At 33.6% G+C, this 16,249-nt stretch overlaps 1 protein-coding gene across 3 annotated transcripts in view; it reads left to right on the forward strand.

The window, feature by feature from the left end:
- LPIN2 (lipin 2) overlaps positions 1 to 16,249 on the forward strand; it is a 573,775-nt gene that overhangs the window by 17,755 nt on the left and 539,771 nt on the right. For 2 of the 3 annotated variants that reach the window (XM_063299147.1, XM_063299146.1), the window contains exons 6-18: positions 427 to 553; positions 2,679 to 3,015; positions 3,919 to 4,018; positions 5,229 to 5,416; positions 7,583 to 7,676; positions 7,968 to 8,037; positions 9,242 to 9,331; positions 10,463 to 10,542; positions 11,338 to 11,482; positions 12,471 to 12,619; positions 12,920 to 13,006; positions 13,750 to 13,902; positions 15,415 to 15,529. In XM_063299147.1, coding sequence (XP_063155217.1) covers positions 427 to 553; positions 2,679 to 3,015; positions 3,919 to 4,018; positions 5,229 to 5,416; positions 7,583 to 7,676; positions 7,968 to 8,037; positions 9,242 to 9,331; positions 10,463 to 10,542; positions 11,338 to 11,482; positions 12,471 to 12,619; positions 12,920 to 13,006; positions 13,750 to 13,902; positions 15,415 to 15,529 — 1,735 coding nt within the window. Of the gene's footprint in view, positions 1 to 426; positions 554 to 2,678; positions 3,016 to 3,918; positions 4,019 to 5,228; positions 5,417 to 7,582; positions 7,677 to 7,967; positions 8,038 to 9,241; positions 9,332 to 10,462; positions 10,543 to 11,337; positions 11,483 to 12,470; positions 12,620 to 12,919; positions 13,007 to 13,749; positions 13,903 to 15,414; positions 15,530 to 16,249 lie in introns of those variants that run through there. The other variant, XM_063299149.1, reaches the window with a different exon arrangement.

Consider the following 16,249-nt stretch of genomic DNA (forward strand, 5'->3'; position numbering starts at 1 on the left):
GAGCTGTTAGGTTGTGCTGGTGAGAAGATGCAAACTGGTTTTGAACATTTCACTTCACATAATTGAATCAATACTAGCAGCCCTTGGTTTGAGAGGAATTCTGGCTTCTCCTGATTTCGCTAGATTTTTGTTGAATATGCAACGTCATTTCCATTTAAACCTGTTACACAAGGATATTGGCAAGAGATTATAAGTAAAGCAGTTTTGGAACTGAGGTATACTTTTAGAGCGTTTAATCTGAAAAACAGGAAAACGTAATAAAAATGTTGAAGAAAATAAATGTCTGTCTGTGATTTTACTTTAATTTCCTAGTGCAGTCTAAAAACCCAACTTGGCTTTCTGTTTTACTGCTGAATGTTAATTAGAGAACATTCTTTGTATAACCTTGTACAATAAATGCCTTGAAATACAACTTTGTTTTGACAGCCGTTTTAGCCAGCCAACTTGTCCTAAAAGTGATTCAGAACTGGAAGTTAAACCTACAGAGAACTTACTTATTAGAGGAGAATCTCACATGGAATGGACATGGGGAGGCTTTCCTGCATCTACCAAGGTAAGCTTGTTTGCAAATCATTCTGTTTTCTGAAAAGTTTTGATAATACAGTAGGAATATGTTTATAAGTAGTAATGTTACAATTTTTTGAAGAAATAAATGAAAGGAGCTCCCTCTTGTGGTTCATTATAGGTCCTTTTATAAAATAGCTACATCTCTTAAATGAGATGTCTAAAGGAGTATTAGTTAAGATCACTGCAACAACACCTGCCCCCCTCCCCAGCCCCAGGCCCAACTTTTGCCTTTATGAGCAATTCAGGTAATTCTGCTGGTTATAAATTGCTGTGAGTACAGAAGTAAAATAGTGCTAAAATTTGTTGTGCTGATTCATTTTACTGCAGCTTTTCAGGCGTAATATACAGGTGTTTCAATTTTGGAATTTTATTTAGACTTGCAGGGAATGTTTTGCTTAGTGAAGTTCTGAGCAGTGGTTCAAAAGTTATTAAAGTCTGCCTTCATCTATGCAGCAAACACTGGTGAAGGCTTGGTTTCATTTGAATCGAAAATGTTACCAGTACCCCAGTGTGAGCCACCTAGTGGATTCTATTTTAACTAAATGAATTACCTATTCATTTAGTTACAGAGTATGGCTTGTTAGGACATCTTACTTAAAATATGTTACGTGCAGCTGTTCCTCTGTGTTTTATTACTTACTCACTGATAAGTATGGAAGAAATATACCATGAGCTTCTGGAAGAGGCAGCATATAAATATAAGAAATAACTAACTATAGAGTAACAAGATGATCTTGCATCACATATTTTCTATCACTATATTTTATACGATAAGGTTTTGTAAAAATAGTGAGAAGTTTGGGATCATGAAAGTTTGTTGCTTCTGGAATAAGCAACAAACAGATATGAGCATCTCACGGAGATAGTGGAATTTAAGGTACAGAATGGTTTATAAATCAGTAGAGCACTGGGAGAACATTCAACGTTTTACTTTGTATTTTTGATGTGAATTTTGAATGGTGATAAATTCATTTATTTTATGTGTGAAATTGTTCTTTGCTCATTTTTTTCTCATATAAATTGCTGATATATAGATATAGATGTTACATAAAAGTTATAAAACAAGTTCATGCAAACACTAAAATAAGTACTTATATGGGGCTAATAATGAGAAGCTTGACAATTGATATATAGTTATTTATAGTTAAATGGATTTTTTTCTGCTAGTGTTTTCTTCCTTTTGTCCCACTTATTTTATACAGTAAAATAAACTATTTTAATCAATATAATATATTTAGCTTTTTTCTTAACTGTATAAACCATTTATCTTTGGGGAGGGCAAGATACAGACTTTTTTGTAATTCACCATTTTTAAAAAATTAAACATCAGGGGATAGTAGGATTTTCTTTTAAGAGTTCTTTCTTGACTTTTTTTTATATTCCCATCATAAATCTGGCTCTTAAAAATTTACTGTATTCGGTATATTGGCTTAGGTAGTTGTACCAATCGAAGCAAAGGTAGTTGTTGTACGTAACTGAAGTTTGCTAACCACGGAGGCCCATAATTGCTGAAATCTTCCTGTGCTTGGTTTTTCCTATTTCAAATTATAGGAAGTATTTTTAAAAAATTCAAACTGGATTATGTAATTAAATATTAAATATTTTACAACTTAAAAACAATCTTAATATGCTTTTTAAAATATGCGTAGATCATACAGGTAGGAAACAATAGCTTGTAAGTTTTGTGAGGCTGAGTTAAAGTGCAGGCAGCTTGTATGTTATCGCAGGTTTTTCCACTGATTAAATTTCCCATTGACAGCATGGGAAAAATAGTTATACTTTTATCAGTGATTTGGTTCTTCATATGAGATTGCCTCCTGTTGAGCCAATACATTGCCATAGTACTGTATCTATTTCAAAAGCATGAAGAGGGAGAAAACTTTACTGAAAAAGATAATAAAGGACTATGGGAATAAACCTCATATCCAAAGTGGGACAAACAAGATATCTGTATTTTCTATAATCTATTTTATGATAGGTCATCATAGTCAAACATAATTCTAGATTCGCTAATCTAAAGGTCTGATCAGTTCTCACAAATTGTAAGATGTTAATTAAACAACACTAATGATGAATGAGCTATTTTAGAAAAAGGATGCTTTCCTTTTCAGATAAGCAAGAAGGAAAAACTGGAACATCCTAGAACAGCTACCATCACTCCATCAGAGAAGACTCATTTTAGGGTTATATCCAGCAATGATACGATTGAAGATGATATTCTGGTGAATGATTCAGTTTGTACAGTTTTAAAACCTGAGCCAAGAACACATCCGCTACTTAAAGAGCTAGATCTTAAAGACAGACTTGCTTCTGCAGTAACAGAGCCTGTTCTGGAAATCCTTGAGCATTCTCCTACCTTAGATTCTGATACATTCCCCAGCCCACTGGTGGAGTCACCATCAGAAATTAAGCCACCAACAAAACTTGACTCTCCATCTAAGAAAAAAGGTATACATCTTTAACTAATTTAAAATGTTGGTAACATTTTAAAATACTTTTCTGTTTTTCCTAGCTTTCAGATATATAACCAGTTTTGAGAGGTAAGCAACAAATGTATGTTGTAGCTTTGCTAGCCACCATTCTTTTAGAGTAGCATAAAGAAGAATTTGTAGCTCAGATATGTGCATTTAGATTTCACATATAACATAGTATATTTATTTTTCTATAAAAACGCTTACAGAAGGAAATATTCCTCTACCTAACCATGGATAGCCAGCATAGTGGTCCCAGGCATTAATGTGCTCACAAATAGTCATTAGGGTCTCTGCCCACCTGATTTTTCTAGATACTTTTAATAATAAAAATGTAAGTAGGAAGCAGACATTCTGCAGAGCACCAGTATCTAGTATTATTTTTATTTATAGTAATGCCTTTGAAAGCTCTAACTGGGATGGTAGAGAACATCCTTAGGAACTGTTTTGCCTTCCGGTAAATGAACCTTTTGTGATGGCAGCCACTTTGTGGATAGCAAGTTACCCACTGCACTCATTTTGTTAGTATAACTATAAGTGCTCTCAAAATTACAAATTTTAAACTTTGCTTATCTCTGCCATATCTCCTCTATGTCTATCTCATCCCCTTAATAAGCCTAAACAGAGGGAAGTCAGATGCTCTTTAGAGCAATATGGGATAGAATACAAAAGAGTTTTCAAAGAGAAAATATCCAAAATCAGGTAGAACCATCTTGCTTAGCCTGCTGGTTAACTTCTAATTGACAAAACATTTAACAATTAAGGGTTTTTTTCCCCTATAGAAGCATTCCCCTTGATGGTTTTTTTTTTTTAAGTGTTCTGATTCTACTGTCTTTTAGATTCCTCAGCTGGTCAGACTAACACCACTCTTTCTTTTCAGGGATACATAAAAGAAGCCAGCACCAAGGCCCTGATGACATATATTTGGATGATCTGAAGGCTCTAGAACCTGAGGTTGCTGCTCTTTATTTTCCCAAAAGGTATTTGACAAAAACTTAAATATTTACAGTAAACATTTCGATAATGTACATATATTTAATATCTTTAAAAAAAATTATTGGATCAAAGCCAGCTTCAAAAGCCTTTCTCAACACTGTGATATCTTAAACTGAGTAATTGATCTCTCTCAGTAGCAGCTGTATATTTCACCGTTATTGTTCTTTTCAATAGTATAGATCTTTTCCTTTACACTTATGAATAAACCTTAGGCTAGTTTGAAAAATAAGTTTTTAATTCATCATAGCTTCTCAGACAAAAAATATTAGATATTCTCATGGAGGATGAAAATGTCCTCCCTGACCTTTAAGAATGACATAGCTGACAGTGGAGCTCCTTTGTTCAAAAGTATGAGGTAGTCCTCGCTTAACATCCACTTGTTCAGCAACTCTCCGAAGTTACGGCAGTGCTGAACTAGGATTTATGATGGGTTTTTGTAGTTGCGGCCATTGCAGCGCCCCCATGGTCATGTGATTGCAATTGGGTGCTTGGCAACTGGCCTGCAATTACAATGTTGCAGTGTCCTGTGGTCATGTGATCACCTTTTGCAACCTTCACTGCCGGCTTCCAACAAGCAAAGTCAATGAGGAAGCCCGCAGGAGGTTGCAAATGGCAATCACATGACCATAGGACTCTGCAACCATGTGAGATTCTCCTAACAATGGCAACTGAGATTGCCAGAACTGCTGTCATAAATTGGCACAGTCACATAATGTCATCTCTTGTGACCATGTCAATTAGCAATGGAGTTTCTGGTTGCAATTACCATCAGTAAGCAAGGGCTACCTGTAATGCAACTCTGATTATCAAATAATTGAGAAAATAAAAGACAGTGGCAGTCTTTGTGCCATACTTGATAGCTGAATGGTCACTCATTGGAAAAAGACTTTGAACAAATCAACCTCTGATCTAATTGCATAAAATAATTTCTATGAACTTACAATATAATGAATATCCAAAATAACTAGGAATAGCAGTATAAACAACATTAATGAATTTTTTTGTTTTAGAAGCTCTATTTTTGTCAGTTTTGTACATTTATATATAAATGATTTTTATTTTTTATTGATTTTATTGTAATTTCTTTGTTGTGAGTTGTCGTTGAGAGTTGGGCAGCATGCAAGTTTAATAAATTATTATTACCGTTGTTGTTGTTGTTGTTGTTGTAAGAGTCTTCTTTTTATGCTTTTTTAGTGACTCTGATCCAGGTACTAGACAGTGGTTGGAGTCTGATACTTTCTCTGGTTCCCAGTCTCCACAATCAGTTGGAAGTGCTGCTGCAGACAGTGGTACAGACTGTATGTCTGATTCTGCAATGGACTTGCCTGATGTTACATTATCTCTTTGTGGAGGTCTTAGTGAAAATGGAGAAATATCTAAAGGTATATTATTATCCTATTATTACTTACGTAATTTTGAAAAACAAAATGAATTTGATTTGATATCAAATTCATAAATTTGATATCAAATCAAATTTAGCTTTGATAAATATACCTTTACCCTTTGATAAATATACCTTTTATTCAAATTCAAGTGAATTGAATAAAAGGTATATTATCCTATTATTACTTACATAATTTTGAGAAATCAAATGAATAGGAGTCTGCAGTATGAAGCTATAAAAGATGTGCTGTCATGTAACTTTCTAAACTAGATAGAAGCTCTCTTTCTGAAGATAATTTCTTATTGAGAGGTGCCATATGTAAAATACCTTGTTGTATCTGCTGCTGGAGGTGTTTTGCCCTGTTTGCTTTCCTGTGATATAAAACTTTAGAACTGAATATGTAGAAATAGAAACTTGCTATCATAATTACTTTTATTCAGTTTGATTATATGTTTATCTCTAACTTTCAAAGAGAGAATCCCACTAACATATTTTTGTTGTTCTCTTACCTTGAATGTTGTGATCCTTACAATAGAAATGAATGCCTGTGAGTTAAGGAACATTACGTTCCTATAGTTGGTGCAATACAGTAAGGCCATGTAAATAGTTATTAAAAAAATTGCCAAAATAATGTATCCACCTATCAGTGTGTATTTCTGTGTCAGAGTAGCCTTAGTGTTAAGACTGGCAATCATGTTATGCATGGCAGTCTGATTGTGATACTATCTGTAATAATTCTATAATGAAAATGTTTGTATTTTAACAAGATAATTGATAAATTGAGCTAAACAGATAGGTATAGAAAGGCAATCAAGAACTTAGAAACTAATGGCTTTTAAATAAGAGTCAGAAGTGTGCTGTCAAATATCTTTTGGAATCTATGTGCTCCACTAAACAACCAATTCAATTCTATATTGAAATTGGTTGTTTAATGGAACACTTGCTTTAGCATTGCAATAATGTGGTGAGGTAGCTGGGAGAAATGTTGCATCCAGTAAAACATTCTTATTCCTGATATCAAAATAATTTTACTTTTGAAATGCAAATAATTTCCTAAATAATTGATATTTTTTAAAAGTGCAAGAAAACCAAATGCTGCATCTCCTAAAGTTTATGTTCATTTAATCCAGTTTTTCTCAACTTTTTGACCCTGGAGGAACCCTTGAAATATTTTTCAGGCCTTGGGAACCCCTGAATATTCAGGCTCAAATATAGGCCAGGAGTTACAAAATTATTATATTCATTTCATGTGTAGGCCTGTATATATGCATTAACAGTGTTCTTAAACTAAAAATAAAGAATGAAACTTACCTCTTTAATGTGAAATTGCCTGAATTTGAAATAATTTTTTAAATATTTTTTTTAAATAAATCATAATCTCCCAGGGAACCCCTAGTGACCTGTTGCGGAACCTTGGTTGAGAAACCCCAATTTAATCAGATACTGTGTCTTCTTTCAGAAGTAAGTAATTACATAGGAATCATGAATAGGACTTCACTTACTACAAGAGACTACTAAAAATAATTTATTTTTAACAAGTGATCCATGTTGGCTCAATTGTAATGAATCAATCAATTTTCATGGTCGAGTTATTAGAGATAAAACAGTTGAAAACATGATGATAATGAGTTATGTCTTGAAGGGAAATGTACAGGCTTCTACTGAAGTGCTATTAAAAAATAGGAAAGATCTGATTATGTCTTTCCCCAGTACTTATTAAAATAAGAAAATAGTTACTTACTCTTACTGTGAGAACTATGAAATTAAATGTGCCTCTTCTCACACTGCTATTCATGGATTTTTACTTGCAGCTTTCTTCCAGATAGCTGTTCCTTTCTTCATTATTTTTACTAATTAATGTGTTGAAGGGTGGCATGCATATTTTAAATATTTATTAAATCATTTTAGGCACTTTTTAGCGTTACATGCTCACATTCCCCATTACTTCCTTGAAGTAGTTGATATGCATAATGCTGCAATGGAATATATATGCTTTTCCCTGTACTAGAAGGTGCATGCAGCAGGTATAGACAGAGCATAACAAATGAATGAAAATATACCCAGTGTCAAAAAGAGCATAATAATATAAGAGGAGCCAAATGAAGAGATTGTAAAGAAGATGAAACATGTTTCAATCAGTTGATGGAATGTCTTTGCATTGCAGAAAAATTCATGGAACACATAATTACTTATCATGAATTTGCTGAAAATCCAGGCCTTATAGATAATCCTAACTTGGTAATAAGGATATATAACAGGTAATGTTATCTGAATCTTCTGTTCCTATTGCTAAATTATTTTATGCTAGTTTTACTAGTATTAGTATTTACTAGTATTATGCTAGTATTGATAGATAATGTCATTTTATTGGATGCTTGTCCTTAAAATAATTTAAATTTAAAATCCAATTTTATTCAGAGAAGATAATAAGGAATTGCAGCAGTCTTTATTATAGTTGCCAAGCAACTGGGAACAGATTACAAGAAATAAAATACTTTGTTTACAATGTATAGTATATTCATAATGATAAACTATTCTGTTTATAATAGGTATTATAATTGGGCATTGGCTGCTCCCATGATTCTCAGCTTGCAGGTGTTCCAGAAAAGCTTACCACAGGTATTTAATGACAGTAAATATCAGGCTACCCACATTAGATCATAGATGCAGAAACATACCAAAGTCACAGGAGAAGAAAGTATTCAGAAGGGGCAATCTCTATGACTGGAAACACCCAGAATGATATTAGGAATGTTGAATAATTCTGTGAAGCTAAAAATACCAGCTGAACAAACAGTTATTGGTGTACATGGTGTGATGGGGGCAGGAAAGGTGGGGCATATGATGAAATGTTAGGATGTAAGGGCAAAAGGCAGGGGTGTGCATCATGACATTGTGATGCACATTTTGTCATTGTTCAACAATGCAGTTTGTACTGGATGCCTATGCAAACAATATATGAAAGGTAACCAAGAAGCCCCATGTTCAAATCCATATTTATCCATGGAACTCAAAACTAGGCTTTGTCCTAGTTGCTATATCTCAGTCTAGACCACTTGATACAGTGTTGTGGGTATAAAAATCTAAGGTGGCCTCATATACCCTGCCTTGAACTGCTGTCACCATTGAAATATTATCATCCCTCAAAATTGCACTCCCTTCCCTGATATAACAGTTAATTTAGAAAACAGCTTCACTTTTTGTAATTTGGAACTTTTTTCCTAAGCCCATTTATTACTGTACATAAGAAATAACAATATGCAAAAAAGAAGAAAGTGAAGGACATGATTTAAATAATTGCAAATAAGGGAATGAAAACACACACACACACACGTAGACACACCTTAATGGATGGAACTGTATGATTTCAGCATGCTTTGATATGTTTAATGAGGTCCACTGATACAGCCCTGCCCATTATTTTTATGCAGCTGGACCATTTTTTTCCAAGTTCTAAATTGTAGAAGAATACTTTATTCTAGTTTTTTTCTCCCAGTGAATTGGAAGAAGAATCATCTGCAAGTCAGAACACACTATCAGGGATTAGTGGGGATTGATTTGGCAGTGTCCTCCTGCAATATGCAATACTGGTATTTGAGGCAGGCAGAGGGAGCTGTTTCTCTTTTTCTAGGGAAGAAAAGAGAGTCCATGAAGGCTTTACATCTGTCCCCAAATTTGCATAAAGAGAAGATAAGCATGTGTAGAAAGTTTAATATAGTCAAACAATGACATTATTAAAAATATGTCTGCATGGTACCATGCTATGTTTGTTACAAAAAAGAAGATGGCATTGTGAATGTACATTAAATATTATTGTGTTTAGACAACAATTGAATCCTGGATTAAAGACAAGATGCCGAAGAAGTCTGGAAGGTGGTGGTTCTGGCGTAAAAAGGACAGTTTGATTAAGCAGGTAAAAAAGAACGCATCAGCTGTAAATGCTAGGCTAGTTTAGATGTCACATCCTAAGATTTATACATCAGATATTTGGGTTAAACTCATTCAGGTTTGGAGTAAATTTTTATTTGTATGTATTTTTCACTTTGTGTCACTTGTATCACATACTCTCTAATGTTAGTTTAATGCAGTTTATATTTAATTTTAAACTATTTGTAATTTATATATATGCCACCTAAGTCTTCTGTGTTTTAAGGTGGATTGTAAAAAGACAACCTTTTGGTAGAACAATTGAGCAATTGTATTTGCATTTTAACCAAAGCTGCAGAGCTCTGTGCTAGATTGAGGGGGGGCAGGGTGGGTTAGAAGGTAGACAGTGATTTTATTACTTCAAACTGCTGATATTATGTCTGATACTTCGCAATATTGAAATACTATATGTCAGCTTTAAGTGAAGCTGACAATATTTAACTGACATTTAACTGACAATTAAAAATCAACTCATCATCATCAGTAACGCCACAATGCATCTTTGTCATATTCCCCTTCCCCTATTTATTATTAACACTGTTTACTCCGCATCTTGACATGTTAATGAAATTTTTCCTTCGGTGCTATCAGCAGTCATTGAGCTCTCAAGAAGGAAACTTCCATAAGGGTACCTGAAGAAGTTAAAGTTACACATTTTGGTATAGCGTAAGAAATTGCAAACATTCTTAAAGCTCCTAGCTTGGCCTTTTTCAGCAATTGTATTGCTTTAGTTTTGATTGGAGTATTTTATTTCAATGTAATTATCAGCCACTACAACCAACAATGTAAAAATGCTGTTGGTCATAATTCTGGTAATGCAATCTATTCTGCCATATCACTTTATTTCTCACTATAAAACACTTTTGTGTCAGTGTAATTGAAAATTTGCTGTATTCATTTGTATGTTATTTGTGCAGTAACTTTGAAGTCTGCTCGATAAATGTTGCATCCTGTTCTTGGTTTAGGAGTGATGTTAAACGAATGACTAAATAAAATACTGATGCTGTTATAACTTTTTGCAGCGAGATTGATATGTGATTCAGAAATGCAACAGTTATCTTTCTGTTCAGGTGGCAATACAAAATGATGTGGTCTTAACATACTCTTCTGATGCTAGTTTCCAGAAACAAAGGATGGGAAATCTGAGGCTCCAAAAAATGACCAATCAACAACTATAAAGGAACAAGTTGAAAGCCAGTATGTTGCTTTGAAATAAATTTGTGCTTAAAGACAATATCTTGCCTTTCCAGGAAATAGGAATTTTTTTTGCCATATTGTTTTAATATTTGGGAAGGGTTGTAGACCATTGAAAGAGCTCTTCATAGAGAGCTTTACCCTCAGTCTGTGGAATGTGCAGGTAACACTTTTAAAATCCCGGTCTTGAACCCTGAAATGCTGCTACCAATTGGTATAGAGAATTCTGAGCTGGATGGACTAGTGATCTGAATCCATGTAAGAAAATTTCATCATAATACTCCATCGTCATTATTTTCTGTTTCAAAATAGAATATTTTGGCCAGTGTGCCAGTCTTTTTCCCCTAAAACTCAGAATTTAAAAATTTGGTTGAGAGACAATGAGTGACCCAAAGTCACTCAGTTAGCTCCCATGACTAAGGATCAACTTGAATTTGGATCTCCCAGGTCCTAGTCAAACATCTTAACAACTGTAGAAGTTCTATATACTTGAATACATTTGAGTAAACAATATCTTAGCTAGGCTTAAATAGAAGCAATGCTATAAAAATGGCTTTTAAATTAAGCCACTGAGATTAGAGGAGTATCTTTGAGAGCTTTCTTCAGAACAAATAATCATGTTATGTTGCAAAAAAAATTGATGTGTCTAAATTGGTTTTCCCTTAGAGTAATAAAAATGCTGCTTCCTGTTGAAATGTTTTATCCAAATATGCTGTTATATATTACAAAATATCAGGTACTATATTTAAATAATCTCTGAAAAGGCTGGTACATCTTACTATGTCTATGTCATCTTAGGCCTCCAGATGATGAATCTTCTAGTGATGATGAAGGTTCACAGGAAATGAAAGAATCCTTAATAGTAGATTCAATGCCACTTGAACATTCAAGCTCTGGGAACACTACTTATAGAAAGTCACTTAGGTTGTCTTCAGATCAAATTGTAAGTGGTTATTTTACTCCAATATTAAATAATTATGAATCTAGTTTAACAAAACTTAGTTGAGTGTTTTTGAGGAAATGATTAAATCAGTGAAAACTTTCTGTACTAGGTTACCATTTTTCCCATCCATGTAATTGAGAATATTAAGATTTATTTGGATTTTGATCCTTAGAAAGATTTGACATGAACTATATTTCAAGTAATTCTCAATTTGTTTTTTAATTGGAAAATTAGTAATAATGCCTAATAGCATTGATAGGATGTTAAATGTTAATAGTATTTGGGTTATATTATCATATAATGTATGGACTATTTTAAAATAGTATTAATGCTATCAATTAATAGTACTTAATTGGTACTAATATTTAATTTTATCTCAGTGTTGTGCTGAATGAAATACAAAACCAGAAACAGATTTTAAAAGAATAGTGTTTCTTGTACATCAGTCTACTATTAATATTCTTTTAGAGTTAAGACTACCTTGCATCTTATTACTGTTCTGTTAGTAAGGCCTGCACTGTTTGAAAAATAATGCTAACATAACTCCCAAGATCTTTAGAAGCTGGGTAGTTGAATTGCATATAAGAAGCACCTGATAACCAGGATAAAGACCACATGTTGCATAATTGGGTATTGTGCTTCTGCTTCTAGCCCATGTTGTACAGGGATTCATCATTTAAATTGCGGAAGCAGATATTGGCACAATGTTTCTATTTTTATTGGGATGAGACTTCTATCCATTCTTATATGTTCACCAAATAATTCGTGAAAAATTAGTTCCTATCTTTTGGCTTAACTGGTTTATAGTCAGACTTGGTAGACTTTCCACAAAGGATTATAAATTATTGTAGAAATTCTGGAACTCATGTTAACTTTAATAATTCAATGTATTTTCAAATTGCAGTTTTCAATATTGAAATGTAAAATAATTTGAAAAGAAAATGAACATTATTTTTAATTACCATTTTTATGCCTGTTCACAATAAAGGAGAAACTGAAGCTTAGAGATGGACCAAATGATGTCGTGTTCAGCATTACAACCCAGTATCAAGGAACTTGCCGTTGTGCTGGGACAATATATTTATGGAACTGGAATGACAAAATAATCATTTCTGATATTGATGGGACAATAACCAAGTAAGCTGAAATACCGTTTTCCTTCTGATGAAACTCTACAGTGATGTTAAAATTCATTTGTTTCCAGTAGATACATTTTGAATAGTTGTCACTGAAAACAACTTTCCCTAAATCTTATTTTGCCTGCCCCATCCTTTTAATTCTGTCCAAGTGTTTGAAGTACTTGACCTGATGATTTAGGCAAGAGAAAGCCAGCTTAATCAGAAGAATAAATTTGGTCAGGAGTTGTCAGGTGTAGCTTTATAATATCTGAGTTGATTAAAACCATTGGTTTTTTGTTTTTATTTGTTCCTGGTTTAGGTCTGATGCTTTAGGACAGATTCTACCACAGCTTGGCAAAGATTGGACTCATCAGGGTATTGCAAAACTCTATCATTCTATTAATGAGTAAGTATCAATGCCTGTAAAATAATTTATGTGTTTGAGTTGTGTTTATAACCTTTTTCATTCCATTTCTGTATGCTAACATGGAATCCGAAGATTATATACTGTATGGTACACTTATGATATATGAAGAAGTAAATGCTGGATATCATATACACGATACAGTAGTATCATTGTATGCTGTAAATCACAGGTTGTCAGCCTTGACAGATCCAGACTTCAGGGTGCAATCTCATTCAGTTGATTCTTTCCCCACCCCAGAATTCTAATACGAGAGTATCAGTATGTTTTGAATTTATTTTGTAGAGTTTCAGGAACTGTATTATCTACCCTTGTTATAAATTCTGTATGCAAGAGGTTTTACTACTCAGAAACATGAAAGAAGACCTTTAGGTTCATCTTTTTGTGTTAGCTGAAGGAGCAATGTGATGTATGAAAAAGTAGCTTCTGCAGAAATTTGAGAGAAAAGGCAACCTGAACAATAATGGGCTCAGTTTCTTGCAGCATTTCAAAATGAACAAAAGTTATCCTAGAGTAAAATGAAGCATATAAATTATTTAAAGATATCGATTTAATGTATTAAACCTGTTTCTTTTTTACTGGTTGAAAGGGTAAAAAAAGATTGCCTTATTTTTGCAAATGCACAATCATTACTAATCAAAGAAGGAGTTTTCACTGTTTTCAGGTCTGCTTTGTCAGACAAGATTGTCATAATCTAGAATATTAACAAACCCTTTCTTTCCTAGGAATGGCTACAAGTTTCTGTACTGCTCTGCTCGTGCAATTGGAATGGCAGATATGACAAGAGGATACTTACACTGGGTCAATGATAAAGGAACAATTTTACCCAAGGGCCCTTTGATGTTGTCACCTAGCAGCCTGTTTTCTGCTTTTCATAGGTATATAAGCAAAATATATCTTATTTCTGACCATTTAGGGTGTTGTGGGATATAACTTCAGGAACTGCAAGAATTGCTTCCATCATTTATTCTGGTATGATATCATGATGGCATTATTTTAATGTGTGCTTTCAGTTAGATATGGTTTTATATTAAAAGCCAGTAAGTTGAACAGAAACATCAATCATGCTTTTAGGTTTATTTTCATTCCTTTGCTCATTTACTTACGATTGATGACTCATGAAGACTTACGTTTTAAACCATGTGTTTGAAGCATACATATCTTTTTCTAAACAGATACTCAGCAGTCACCATTCTCATTCCTTCCAGGGTCTTTGAATGGTCCAGTAGCTTTTTCTATATTCTCTCATCTTATTCCCACATCTATTTATTTTACCTACCAAAGTATTTTTTCCATGAATTGCCTTTATTTAGAATGTTCCATAGTTTTTCCAAAACTTGTAACTGATTCTTCCCTTATTACCATTCAAAGGAACATAACATTCAACTAGCTATCTGTGGTTTCCTAGATGACATCAGTTCATGCTTTCTGATACACATTTTAGCCCTTTCATTTATAATTCCGTGATTCATTAATTCCACTCTACAAGATCAAACCATCTTCATTCCAATCAGTTACATCCTTTCTCTTTTCTCTTAGTTTCATGAACCAACCTTCTTTCCTTCTGATTCATGACAATAGCTGATACAACAGACAGAAGTTTTGTAGGCTTCCATATGTTACAGTTGTCACCGTAGATAGTCAGATGTTCTTGAGAACACATTATCTAGATACAGACTTCCACTGCTTATCATGGTTTCAGTCAATTGAGGTTTTTGCAATGCGATTTTTACTGAAATGGGTTAGATAGAAAATAAGTTTCTAGGCTTGGTCCTCCTTTGCCACCTGCAACAGTTCCTGCTGATAGTACCAGTCAATTTGGCACATTTTAGCCAGTATGCAGAAGCAAGAATCAAAGCCCAATTTTATGCCAAACATGCTTGCATTATTCTATGCAGGCTCACATCTCTAATCTAGAGATTATCTTGGCGAGCCAGCGTAGAGTTGTTCACATTCAACTAATTCAGAAGCATATGCAATATCTATATTTATTAATTCACTTTGTATGATACTCCATTTCTGAAGGCTCTGAGTGGCTTACAAACAACATAAAATTAAACATAAAAATAAATAACAGATAAGAGTATCAACTCAATCTGTTTGATTGGCAGCAGCTCTCTACCAACAGCATAAGTTTCCATTGTTTCTGCCTTACTTTTAAATTGGTGATGCTATGCATTGGCTCTTTCATATGAAAAACATTATTTTTCATTTGACATCTTTTTAAGTTGATACATTACTTTTCCTTTAAATTTTCAAAAATACAAAGTGCCCCTATCATTTGTAGAATATTTATAGCTTACTTAATATATAAAAAAAATGTTTCTATATTTCATAAAAAATTGCTGACTATAAGTGGAAATAATTATGTTTCATATTTCTCCTTGCAGGGAAGTAATAGAAAAGAAGCCAGAGAAATTCAAAATTGAATGTTTAAATGATATTAAGAACTTATTTGCTCCATGTGAACAGCCTTTTTATGCTGCTTTTGGGAACAGACCCAATGTAAGTTTGCATCATCCTACAATGAATCTACTGTTTTTTCCTTTTAAACTACATTATTGAAATGAAACTATTAATTGTTACAAGACAAGTGCCTACTATGGAAGGATACATATAAATACCTGGCAAAATTGGGCAATTTTCATTCTATGTCTAATGACTTTCCTCTGTCCTATAGATAATAAGATACAGGTAATCCTCACTTAATGACCATTTGTTTAACAACTGTTTGAAGTTACGATGGTGCTTTAAAAAGTGACTTACGACCTGTCCTTGCACTTACGACTGTTGCAGCATCTCTGCAGTCACATGATTGTGATTCAGACATTTGGCAACTGTTGTGCATTTATGACAGTCGCAGCATCCTGTGGTCACGTGATCATGACAAGCAAAGTCAATGGGGAAGCCAGCAGGAGGTTGCAAGTTGCGATCACATGATGTCTCACTTAACCACTTTGCTTAGTGACAGAGTTGCCAGTCCCAGTTAGGTTTGTTAAGCAAGGACTAGCTGTAAAGTTAATTCAGTCTTTTAAGCTTATCATTAAATCTAGACTCTATAGCAATGTATTACAGCATTTCCTCATTTTTAGAACACAGATATTTTTCAAAAGTACATAACAAACTCATATCCTAGATCCATTCCTTAAAATGAGGAGAGTAAGTTTCTTTTCAGTTACATAAAATTCACTCTTTGTTGTGACACAAACTCTATAGAGCCAAAGC

This window comes from Candoia aspera, chromosome 3 (genome assembly GCF_035149785.1).
Source record: "Candoia aspera isolate rCanAsp1 chromosome 3, rCanAsp1.hap2, whole genome shotgun sequence".
Lineage (NCBI taxonomy): Eukaryota > Metazoa > Chordata > Lepidosauria > Squamata > Boidae > Candoia > Candoia aspera.